At 40.2% G+C, this 12,546-nt stretch overlaps 2 protein-coding genes across 2 annotated transcripts; both read right to left on the reverse strand.

Annotated features, from left to right (window-relative positions):
- Nucleotides 1–2,353, reverse strand: LOC111471135 (phenylalanine ammonia-lyase-like). Its single transcript, XM_023116829.1, has one exon. It carries the CDS (start codon nt 2,274–2,276, stop codon nt 126–128), a length of 2,151 nt encoding a protein of 716 aa, XP_022972597.1. The 5' UTR covers nt 2,277–2,353; the 3' UTR covers nt 1–125.
- An 8,165-nt stretch (nt 2,354–10,518) lies between these two features.
- Nucleotides 10,519–12,540, reverse strand: LOC111471140 (phenylalanine ammonia-lyase). The gene has a single exon (XM_023116834.1). The coding sequence runs from the start codon at nt 12,494–12,496 to the stop codon at nt 10,637–10,639; it is 1,860 nt and encodes a 619-aa protein (XP_022972602.1). The 5' UTR covers nt 12,497–12,540; the 3' UTR covers nt 10,519–10,636.
- Between the last annotated feature and the right edge of the window lie 6 nt (nt 12,541–12,546).

Consider the following 12,546-nt stretch of genomic DNA (forward strand, 5'->3'; position numbering starts at 1 on the left):
AAGAATTTATGAAAGAATTTTATTCCTTGATTCTTTTTGGCAAAAGGAAATATGATAAGAGGAAGGTTGAAAAAAATAGTGAAGTACAAATTCATGTTATAAATATGTTCATCAATGTTGAATCCTTAGCAGATGGGAATTGGAGCACCGTTCCACTCTTTCAAGCACTCCAAGATAGAGTCGATCATCTTCCCTTCACACAGAGCTGTGAACACCTTCTCGCACTCTTCTCCCGGAGACATGACTTTTTCTCCTGTCAGTAGATTCGTTCCCAACTCTTCTCTCACAAACCTATACAATGGATAAGATCTGCAGTCCTTTATCTGATTCTCAATTTTGGAATTTCCACTCTCGTACCACGACCTTGCATTTTCGACTTCTTTTGGTAACACTGCCTTTAGTTCCTCCTCGAAAGCCCCAATCTTTTGGAAGATTGAAGTGTCTGCGTCCTTTTCACAATCACCATTGCCAAGTGCGTGCTCAACAAGGACTTGCCTCAACTTTTGGCTCAATGGGTAAGTGGCACTGCATGGATCATCGATATAAGCGAAGGTGTACTCTCTGTCCACAACCTTTAGAAGATCCTTCTCACAAAACCTTGATGGGTGAAGCGCTCCATTAGAGGATGTGGTCAACACTTTCTTGGCTGTTTGGCTAACACAGCTTTTTACTGCGTTCTTCAAGTTTTCCTCCAAATGCCTCAAGTCGATTGCTTGGCAGAGGGCAACCAAAAAGGTGGAAGACATGAGTTTTAAGATATCAAGGGCTTCCGCTGTTTTCCTTGAAGAGATTAAACCCAGCGAGTTAACATCTTGGTTGTGTTGCTCGGCGCTCTGTACATGACTCGTCACTGGATTTGCAAGATATTGAAGCTCAGAGCAATAGGAAGCCATCGCAATCTCTGCACCTTTGAATCCATAATCTAAACTTGGGTTTCTGCTTGCAGAGAGATTTGAAGGCAGCCCATTGTTGTAGAAGTCGTTGACAAGCTCTGAGAATTGGGCAAACATGAGCTTTCCAATTGAAGCAACGGCCAAACGAGTGTTGTCCATGGAGACTCCAATGGGAGTTCCTTGGAAGTTGCCTCCATGGATGGCCTTGTTCCTTGAAACATCAATCAAAGGGTTGTCGTTGACCGAGTTAATCTCTCTTTCGATAGATTTGGTTGAGAATCGAATAACTTCGATCAATGGACCAAGCCATTGAGGAGAAGTTCTAAGAGCATAACGATCTTGCTTTGGCTTCTGGAGAGGATCGGTTTCGTGCAATTTCTTTGCAGTTTTCATGTAAGAACTTCCGTCCAAGATGTGTTCCATAATTGCAGCAGCCTCGATCTGACCAGGATGATGCTTCAACTTGTGAGTCAAATGATCGGTGAATTCAGGCTTTCCTTGCATAACCTCAGCAAAAATTGCGGACAAAATCTCAGACAAAACAGCCAAGATGTTGGCCTCAAACAGAACAATGGAAGCCAATCCAGAACCAACAGCAGTGCCATTGACAAGAGCAAGACCTTCTTTAGGCTGCAGCTCGAAGAACCCAGAAGGAATATCAGCTTGTCGAAAAGCCTCCTGAGCATTAAGGCTCTCTCCATTTGGTCCAACCGCCTTAGAGTTGGGTCGGCCGGTGAGCAATCCAGCAATATAAGAAAGAGGAACAAGATCACCCGAAGCAGTGATGGTTCCACGAAGAGGCAAGCAGGGAGTGATGTTAGAATTCAAGAGTTTGGTTATGGCTTCCAAAATCTCAAATCGAATGCCCGAATAGCCTTGAAGAAGAGTGTTGATTCTCACCAACATGGCCGCCCTGGTAGCGGAGTGGGGCAGAGTATGGGTGGACTCAGCTCCACTTCCAAAGATCCCAGCATTCAAGAATCGAATCAGCTCCTTCTGAAGAGCGCCACCTTGATTGGTCCTTCTATGAGAGGTAGCACCAAAGCCAGTAGTGACACCATAGCTATCAGTGCCTTTGTTCATGCTCTCCATAACCCAATCACTGCTAGCTTTAACGCCCGCTCTAGCAGACTCGGCCAGTTCGACCACCACATGGTTATCACGAGTGGCAATGGCAGCCACTTGGGAAATGGTGAGAGTTTCACCACCGAGCTTGACAAGGGGCCTCCGGTACTCCTCCACCATGCGCTTCACCTCGTCGAGATGGCTCCCCTTGAGAGCCTCGGCAGCCACACCCCAGTTGAGTGGATCAGTAGTGCTAATGCAGAAGCTCTCCACGGAACCATTTTGGGGGGCAAGTTGTTGGAAGGGAGCGGGGGCCATTTGTATAGCAAAATGAAAGATGAAGAGTAGAGAGTGTTAGAGAGGAAGTAAGAGTGTGAGTTGGGTTTGGATTTGAATTGATTTCTGAGTTGTGGAGAGTGATGGGGGAAAATGGTTATATAGAGAAAGCTTTGTGCAACAACCGCTCAATGGGGGCTGCGTTGGGTAAAGGTCAGAAAGAGGCGAGAGAGGAAGGAAGAAAGAGCTCCGAAGGTTGGTGGAAATGGGTTGACATAAGAAATGTGGTCAAAATTTGAATGGTCAATGTTTGTAGGCCTTGGTGGTTATGTATGGATTTCTTGACTCCCCACTTTTTACCAAATAAAAAAGCAATATCTGTGGAGGTGAAGAATGATTGGAAGCGCCATGTTTGAACCCACGTCAATAAGCTTAATAAATATCTATCCCATAAAATACTATAAATTGGAAGTAAAGTAGATGGCGGCTTTAAACAATAAATTTACTAATTTCATATAATTTAATCTCCCACTACTCACTCATTTTGCTAATGCATTCCTCCTCTCTTTTTTTAGTCATTACTCATTCCTTTTATTTTCGTGGTCAAATGTATGGGTACCAAAAAATACAACACGATGTTATATCTTCACCCCTATAGCCTCCTAGTTCATGTACGCCCTCGCTTCTATCGTTACATCTAGACCCCATCTGAAAATGATAAAAGTTATTATTTAGTTGTTCGGCTAGTCATGTTATTATTGACATGTTCACATCTTCTCTAATAGGGTTTAATTAACCTCTCTCTAATAGGCTCCATAATGAAACTTCATAAGGAGGGAGAAACCCTCCATCTAACCAACGCTTATCTATATATGTGATTCTTTATTCTCATCCAAACAAATTTGCAATTCGGGAGTGGTTGGAGATTTCCTAATCGCAGCCACATGCCGCTCATGAAGTTCTCGTGAGCTTCATTTATTTTAGGGCCCAAAGCCTAATTCTACCAACTCATAAAGGTATTACTATGGATCATTGCTAAACAGGGTAAGCTCACTAATAGAAAATTAACTCGCAAACATCTAATTAAGCTTACACAATACAAATCAATCATAGTTCGTTAGGTTATGGAGCCTGCTTATTTATAGCTTAGTCAACGCTTATCCATAGTAAAGTTATATTCGGTAAATAAATAGTAAATAGCTATATATAGTAAAAAAGTTATATTCGGTAAATGAATAGTAAATAGCTATATATAGTAAAAAAGTTATGTTAAATAGTAAATAGCTATATATAGTAGATGGTAATATCTGGTAAAGCTATATATAGTAAGCTAAACCATACTTATATCCAGCTTTATAAATGTACTCATATTATCTGTATTCTCTCTTACTATACATATCTGTAGTCATCAATACAAAAGCTTTAGTCAATATTCTCCTTACATTTTCTCTATCCTGTTCTTTGCATCAACACCTAGAACAGTGGAAGCTCAAGGATCGACAAGCGTTAGGGTTGATCCAATTGATGATATCCAAAAACGTGGCATTAACATCAGCAAGGAGAAGACAATATCAGATCTGTTGAAGGCGCTGTCGAATATATATGAAAAATCGTTGGCTATGAACAAGGTGTATTTGATGCAAAGATTGTTCGATCTACAAATGTCTAAAGGTGGATTTGTTGTTGATCATATAAATGAATTCAATATGATCGTAGTCAACTGAGTTTAGTGGAAATTAATATCGATGATGAAATTAAAGTATTAATTTTGATGTCATCTTTACCAGAGTCGTGGGATACTATTGTTGTCGCAATCAGCAGTTCCCGAGGATTTGATAAAGTGAAGTTTGATGAAATTCGAGATGTAGTTCTTAGCGAAAGTAGTCGCAAACAAGAAATTGGAAATTCATCTGATAGTGCTTTCAGTGTTGACCAACGGGGAAGAAGTAGGGCCCAAACAAAGGGCGATCAAAATCTCAGTGTTGACCAACGGGAAAGAAGTAACGTGTTGGAATTGTGGAGAAAAATGTCACTTTCGGACAGACTGTACAAGACCAAAGAGGAAGCAGAATCACAAATTTGGAGATGATGATGATTCTATAAATTCAGCAGAAGACATTGGGGATGTTCTAATCCTCAGTGTGGACAGTTTGATTGAATCCTGGATTTTAGATTCAGGTACATCTGTTCATTCGTCTCCAAATAAAGAGTTGTTCTGGAATTTCAAGTCTGGAAATTTCGATAAGGTGTATCTTGCCGACAACAAAGACTTGGAGATTAAAGGAAAAGGAGATGTATGTATAAAAACTCCGGCAGGAAATCCGTGGACATTAAAGGATGTCAGATAGATTCTTAGTCTCAAGAAGAACCTGATCTCTATTAGTCAGTTGAATAACACAGGTTATGCAATAGAGTTAGGGAAGAGTTCGTTGAAGATTATGAAGGGTGTTATGGTGGTAGCACGTGGCATAAAATCTGAAACTTTATACATCACTGCAGGGTGTATAAACATGGTTGTTGTTGCTGAGAGTGCTTCAAATTCAAGTATATGGCACAATAAACTTAGACATATGAGCATAAAAGGAATGAAGATGCTGGCTGCGAAAGGAGTTTTAGAAGGTCTGAAATCTGTTGATGTGGGTCTTTGTGAGAACTACGTTATGAACAAGCAGAAACGAGTTAGCTTCACAAGGACTGCTAGAGAATTGAAGAAAGTGCGGTTGACAATGGTCCATACAGATGTGGAGCATGGTTCCAAGACCATGGAGCAAGTTGGAGTTGAGCTTGAGTTGCAGGAAAACTCACTTAGTGATATTGTAGCATATACTCAAGAAACTCCTGAGACTACTGCTGAGAAACTAGATGTGGAGCAAGGTTCTAAGACAACGAAGCAAGTGGGAGTTGAGCTTGAGTTGCAGGGGAACTCACCCAGTGATGTTGTAGCAAATACTCATAAAACTTCTGAGACTGTTGCAAAGGAACTGGCAGTAGAGCAAGTGACACCTGAACCGATGTTGAGAAGATCATCTAGTACTATTAGAGTACCAGATATGTTTGTACCTGTTGGGTTTCATGTCCTAAAACTTATAGTTTGTAAACAAAAACATATTCTATTTTCAATAAAGTTATTAGTGTTGTTTATTCAGTAAGGATTGTTATTGAATAAAGTAAACTTTATGATCATTAATCTAAATCCAATAAACTAAGAACACTCTGACTATAGTATGATTACTTGAAATATATATAGGGACATAAGAGTTGATCAAGTTCAAGTATATAGTCAAAATGATCTATAGTATAAGGATACGGCTGAGTACCTTATTCTGGGGTCACTATGGATGCGGCCTACTTTTGTATATGATATAAACAATGTGATCATTAAAATTGTACATGTGAAGACATGTGAGTGGGGGCGTCCTATGCAATGAGTATTGCATAAGATCGGACCATGAAGAAAATCACTCTCACTTTATAATGTCGTTTACTCTTGAGACTAATTTTCTTTTCATTCGATGACCTAGGTAACTCGATCTTAATCCTAAGCTAACCATGAACTCTTGTTTATTCGGAATTATCCTTAGATTTTCATGGGTGAGAGTGGCTCAAGTTTGCCGACTCAATAGCCCTCCCATTTCAAGGGTAAGACTGGGTAAATGGCTGGGGACGTGGGGTGCAAGATGGAATTCACTCCTACCCACTTTTAGGGATAGAAGAGAGATAGTTCCCTTAAGTACTGACTCCAGGTCTTGAACAAGGGGCCCCACCCTCTCATTGGCCTTAGAGGGATTCGGTTTACTAGTTGGACCACAAACAAATTGTTCATTGGAGGATCAGTGAGACATAAGAAACAAGAAGTAACTTCAGGGGTAAAACGGTAAATTGACCCAGCTCTAGTTACGAACAACCTGTGAAGGATCGACTTACTAATCATGGTTATATCAAATGGACAGAAATATATCTATAGTGAGGGGAGTGCAACTACTAGGCTATAGTGGAATGTCCTAGTAGTTAACGAATGTTGGTTAACAAGGTTAATGAGTTTAACCGGTTAATCTTGGATCGTTGGAGCCCATGATCTATAGGTCCATTAGGTCCCTCTGCTAGCTCATATCGAACTAAACCATAGAACAGTGTGACGAGTGAGTTCGAAGTGTTCGAATTCAAATTAGGGAGAATGCACTACATATATACGATATATTTAACCGCATTTTTGTTTTATTTACGAATTAAACAAAAAGAGAGAATCTGAGATATTTAAATAAATATCTTAATCAAATATGTGTCGAAATTAATTGGAATTGGCATTTGAATTAATATTAAATATTAATTAAATAGTTTAATTAATCATTTAATATTACCTTAACTTGAAATTAATAGTTGAAATTGATTGTTGAATGAAAATGAAGAAAGTCAAAATGTTGACTTCATTTAATGGAAAAATCCATGTTAGTGGAATTAAATGAAAAATCCATGTTAATGGAATTTTGAGGTGTCAAAATTTGGTTTAACCAAACTTGCATGCTTGTCAAATAAACCCCACAAATTTAAGTGAAATTTTGAGTGTCAAAATTTGGTTAACTCAAGCATGCATGCTTGTCACATAATCCCAAACATTTGAGTGGAATTTTGAGTGTCAAAATTTGGTGATCTCAAATTTGTATCAACATGCAAACATGACTCTATAAATAGAGTGATCATAATACATGAAAGGTCTTCTTCTTGGTGAAAAACCTTGAGAAAAATCTCTCACAAACACTCTCTTCATATATACAAAATCCCACCCAAGTTTAGTCACTCACCGGATTCCACAATCCTGTTCTAAGGCCGGAGGATAGTGGAGAAGACACTAGTGGTGGTTCGAAACCGGTTCGTGAGGAAAAAGAAATTTGAACTACAAAAGGTTAGTATTCAAACTCATTAAGTTTTAATACTTATGAACGTGCTAGTTATTTACTATAATTGATGTTCTAAAAGTGCCTAAGATCCAAATTGCTTCCGCATGTGTTATATTAACACCATCAATACCTTCATTAACTATATGTTGTTAATGAAAGGGAACCAGAGCCCTTTGATGAGGCCCTACAGTTGGAGGATACAACCAAGTGGGAGCAAGCCATGGATGATGGGATGTATAGGCTTCAAAAATGCGTTGTATTCAGGCTGAGTACGTGGCAATAACTGAAGCTCGAAAGAAGACGATATGGATGACTAACTATCTGAAAGAATTGGACAAGAAGCAATACGAAAAAAATTCTTTATAGAGATAGTTAGAGTGCCATACAGTTCATGAGGAACCCGGTCTATCAATTCTTTATGTTAGGATCGCACAACAACGTACACACTCGATCTAGATGAACACAAAGAATATGATAGAAAAAATGCAAGGAGAATATTGGCTAAAAGATTTGTATTGATGACTTCACGTATGTATAGTAAGAGAGAATACAGAGAATACAAAAAGTACATATTCTTTAGCCAATATTCTCCTTGCATTTTCTCTATCCTGTTCTTTGTGTTCATCTAGATCGAGTGTGTGCGTTGTTTTGCGATCCTAACAACTGGTATCAGAGCCTCAGGAACTGCTGATTGCGGCAACAACAGTATCCCACGACTTGGGTCAAGATGACATCAAAATCAATGCTTTAATTTCATCCTCGAAATTAATTTTCACCGAACCCAGTTGAGTTACGATCATATTGAATTCATTTATATGATCCACAACAGATCCACCTTCAGACATCTGTAGATTGAACAATCTCCGCATCAAATACACCTTGTTCATAGCCGACAGTTTTTCGTACATATTTGACAGCGCCTTCAACAGATCTAACATTGTCTTCTCTTTGATGATGTTGAACGCCACGTTTCTGGATAGCATCAATCGGATCAACCCTAAGGCTTGTCAATCCTTGAGTTTCCACTGCTCCGTGGTCATGGTTTCCGACATCACCCTCAATAGGGGTTCGTGAAGATCTTTCTGATACAGATAATCTTCAATCTGCATCTTCCAGAAATCGAAATCGGATCCATCGAACTTCTCAATTCAAATCTATGAACAATTACACACACGCAAGTAGTGGCTCGCCTAGAGGAAGAAGTCGTCCATCTTCACAGATCGTGGTGACTTTCGCCTAGCTTTGATACCAGTTGTTAGGATCGGACAACAGCGCACACACTCGATCTAGATGAACACAAAGAACAGGATAGAGAAAATGCAAGGAGAATATTGGATAAAGGATTTGTACTTTTTGTATTCTCTGTATTCTCTCTTACTGTACATACGTAAAGTCATCAATACAAATCCTTTAGCCAATATTCTCCTTACATTTTCTCTATTCTGTTCTTTGTGTTCATCTAGATCGAGTGTGTGCGTTGTTGTGCGATCCTAACAAAAGATAAAACACGGAAGGCGATACCATTTCACTTGCAGGTTAGTGGAAGATGGTGTGTGTTTTGAGAAGATAAAGGGTGCAAAGAATCCAGCAAACATGTTGACAAAATGTGTTGATGTTGGAATATTGAGGTTGTGCAAAGCCTCACTTGGTTTGGTGACATGAAGATGCTCATGGTCGTTTGAGAATGAAATTCTTGGTTGACTAGATTAGTCTTCAAGTGGGAGAATTGTTAGGTATTGGAGTATGCGGCTTATTTATAGCTTAGTCAACGGCAAGCATTTCTTTGCTTGCTTTGATTCTCCATTTGCGCAAGGCATCGTTAGAATCCTCTACTGGTGGCATAGTTTCACTTCTGCCAACAATCTCCCAAAGATCCTGTCCTTGTAAATAGGATATCATGCATGTTGCCCACGTGTTGTAGTTGTTGTTGAGTTTCTTAATTCCTCCTACGATTTGGAAGTCACCCATTGTGTTGGTTATACATTAGTAATATCAAACAAGCTTTTTCAACACAAAACTTGCAGAGTCACGGACTACTCACAACACAAAGAAACTCACTCACTACATTCTCAAGACATCGTTTCTGATGTAGAAAATCAGACAGCACTGCAACTATAGAGCATACTAAGAATTCCAAGAGATCACAACCTACATCAACCTCGCTCTGATACCAGATTGTTGAACACAACTCTTTGTGAGAAACACTCGTACTCTTTATTAAGACTAATCGAGAAGAGAATGCAAGACACTTTGTAGAATCCTACTCCTTTTTGCTTGGGATTTTGGGATGAAAAACTAGGTAGGGTGGAGGGGTATTTTTATACGAGAGCCTACGCAATCTACTCTTGGGATTTTGGGATGAAAAACTAGTAGGGTGGACGGGTATTTATACGAGAGCCTACGCAATCTACTCCTAACAAATCTAAATCTTCCTAAAGTATTTAGATCTCTTTCCCAAAATGTCTACTAAGATAAATATACAATGAGCTCGTACAATTATTGGGTTTGACTCCATTAGGCTAGCGATGATATTTTAACACTCTCCCTCAGCACTAGTCCTCAACCACTGCACCATGTTGAGCTGACATCGAAAGCTCTCATGTTAGCCCTTTTGTAATCAAGTCTGTCACTGGGTCTTCTGTCTTGATCTGCTGCATCTCGTTTTCTTCCTTCAAAACATTCTCTCTAATGGAATGGTAGTGCATCTCCACATGCTTTGTTCTAGCATGAAACACCAGATTTTCTACTAGGCGAATTGCAGATTGGTTGTCGTAATAAAGTGGTATTGGATAGTCAATTTTTTGGTGTCAATCTTCCATCAATAGTTTCAACCAAGTACTTTCCTGAGCTACTTCAGCCGCTGCTCTATACTCTGCTTCTCTAGTTGACAATGATATTGTTGGTTGTCTTTTGCTACACCAAGAAATTGTTCTTGAACCGAGCTTGAACACATACTTGATGCTTAATCTTCGAGTATCATGATATCCTTTGACATATCTCAAGGTCTGTCGAGCCACGTCCAAATGAGGCTTCTTCGGACTTTTCATATACGGACTAATGACTCAAACTTCACTTTCGAATCCATTTGGTTGGTTCATGTAGATCTGCTCGTCCAACTTTCCATGCAATAAAACATTATTCATATCCATCTGCCAAAATTTTCAATCTTTATTTACCACAAGTACTAAAGGAGCATGTGCAATAGTGATCTTTGCCACTAGACTAAACGTTTCATTATAGTCTAGTCCATGTTGTAGAAAGAACTCTCGAGCTACAAATTGAGTCTTGTATCTTTTGATTGATCCATTCAAGAGACACATTATTTTGATAAGCCCACTTGCAAGAGATGGATTTGACATTTAAAAAGAGTAACCCAACATGGAAGAATTTATGAAAGAATTTTATTCCTTGATTCTTTTTGGCAAAAGGAAATATGATAAGAGGAAGGTTGAAACAAATAGTGAAGTACAAATTCATCTTATAAATATATTCATCAATGTTGAATCCTTAGCAGATGGGAATTGGAGCACCGTTCCACTCTTTCAAGCACTCCAAGATAGAGTCGATCATCTTCCCTTCACACAGAGCTGTGAACACCTTCTCGCACTCTTCTCCCGGAGACATGACTTTTTCTCCTGTCAGTAGATTCGTTCCCAACTCTTCTCTCACAAACCTATACAATGGATAAGATCTGCAGTCCTTTATCTGATTCTCAATTTTGGAATTTCCACTCTCGTACCACGACCTTGCATTTTCGACTTCTTTTGGTAACACTGCCTTTAGTTCCTCCTCGAAAGCCCCAATCTTTTGGAAGATTGAAGTGTCTGCGTCCTTTTCACAATCACCATTGCCAAGTGCGTGCTCAACAAGGACTTGCCTCAACTTTTGGCTCAATGGGTAAGTGGCACTGCATGGATCATCGATATAAGCGAAGGTGTACTCTCTGTCCACAACCTTTAGAAGATCCTTCTCACAAAACCTTGATGGGTGAAGCGCTCCATTAGAGGATGTGGTCAACACTTTCTTGGCTGTTTGGCTAACACAGCTTTTTACTGCGTTCTTCAAGTTTTCCTCCAAATGCCTCAAGTCGATTGCTTGGCAGAGGGCAACCAAAAAGGTGGAAGACATGAGTTTTAAGATATCAAGGGCTTCCGCTGTTTTCCTTGAAGAGATTAAACCCAGCGAGTTAACATCTTGGTTGTGTTGCTCGGCGCTCTGTACATGACTCGTCACTGGATTTGCAAGATATTGAAGCTCAGAGCAATAGGAAGCCATCGCAATCTCTGCACCTTTGAATCCATAATCTAAACTTGGGTTTCTGCTTGCAGAGAGATTTGAAGGCAGCCCATTGTTGTAGAAGTCGTTGACAAGCTCTGAGAATTGGGCAAACATGAGCTTTCCAATTGAAGCAACGGCCAAACGAGTGTTGTCCATGGAGACTCCAATGGGAGTTCCTTGGAAGTTGCCTCCATGGATGGCCTTGTTCCTTGAAACATCAATCAAAGGGTTGTCGTTGACCGAGTTAATCTCTCTTTCGATAGATTTGGTTGAGAATCGAATAACTTCGATCAATGGACCAAGCCATTGAGGAGAAGTTCTAAGAGCATAACGATCTTGCTTTGGCTTCTGGAGAGGATCGGTTTCGTGCAATTTCTTTGCAGTTTTCATGTAAGAACTTCCATCCAAGATGTGTTCCATAATTGCAGCAGCCTCGATCTGACCAGGATGATGCTTCAACTTGTGAGTCAAATGATCGGTGAATTCAGGCTTTCCTTGCATAACCTCAGCAAAAATTGCGGACAAAATCTCAGACAAAACAGCCAAGATGTTGGCCTCAAACAGAACAATCGAAGCCAATCCAGAACCAACAGCAGTGCCATTGACAAGAGCAAGACCTTCTTTAGGCTGCAGCTCGAAGAACCCAGAAGGAATATCAGCTTGTCGAAAAGCCTCCTGAGCATTAAGGCTCTCTCCATTTGGTCCAACCGCCTTAGAGTTGGGTCGGCCGGTGAGCAATCCAGCAATATAAGAAAGAGGAACAAGATCACCCGAAGCAGTGATGGTTCCACGAAGAGGCAAGCAGGGAGTGATGTTAGAATTCAAGAGTTTGGTTATGGCTTCCAAAATCTCAAATCGAATGCCCGAATAGCCTTGAAGAAGAGTGTTGATTCTCACCAACATGGCCGCCCTGGTAGCGGAGTGGGGCAGAGTATGGGTGGACTCAGCTCCACTTCCAAAGATCCCAGCATTCAAGAATCGAATCAGCTCCTTCTGAAGAGCGCCACCTTGATTGGTCCTTCTATGAGAGGTAGCACCAAAGCCAGTAGTGACACCATAGCTATCAGTGCCTTTGTTCATGCTCTCCATAACCCAATCACTGCTAGCTTTAACGCCCGCTCTAGCAGACTCGGCCAGTT

Source organism: Cucurbita maxima, unplaced genomic scaffold (assembly GCF_002738345.1).
Source record: "Cucurbita maxima cultivar Rimu unplaced genomic scaffold, Cmax_1.0 Cma_Scf00049, whole genome shotgun sequence".
NCBI lineage: Eukaryota > Viridiplantae > Streptophyta > Magnoliopsida > Cucurbitales > Cucurbitaceae > Cucurbita > Cucurbita maxima.

Excerpts from the sequence above, each read along its gene's own strand:
- LOC111471135 (XM_023116829.1), bottom strand. The coding sequence starts at position 2,276 with ATGGCCCCCGCTCCCTTCCAACAACTTGCCCCCCAAAATGGTTCCGTG.
- LOC111471140 (XM_023116834.1), bottom strand. The coding sequence starts at position 12,496 with ATGGAGAGCATGAACAAAGGCACTGATAGCTATGGTGTCACTACTGGC.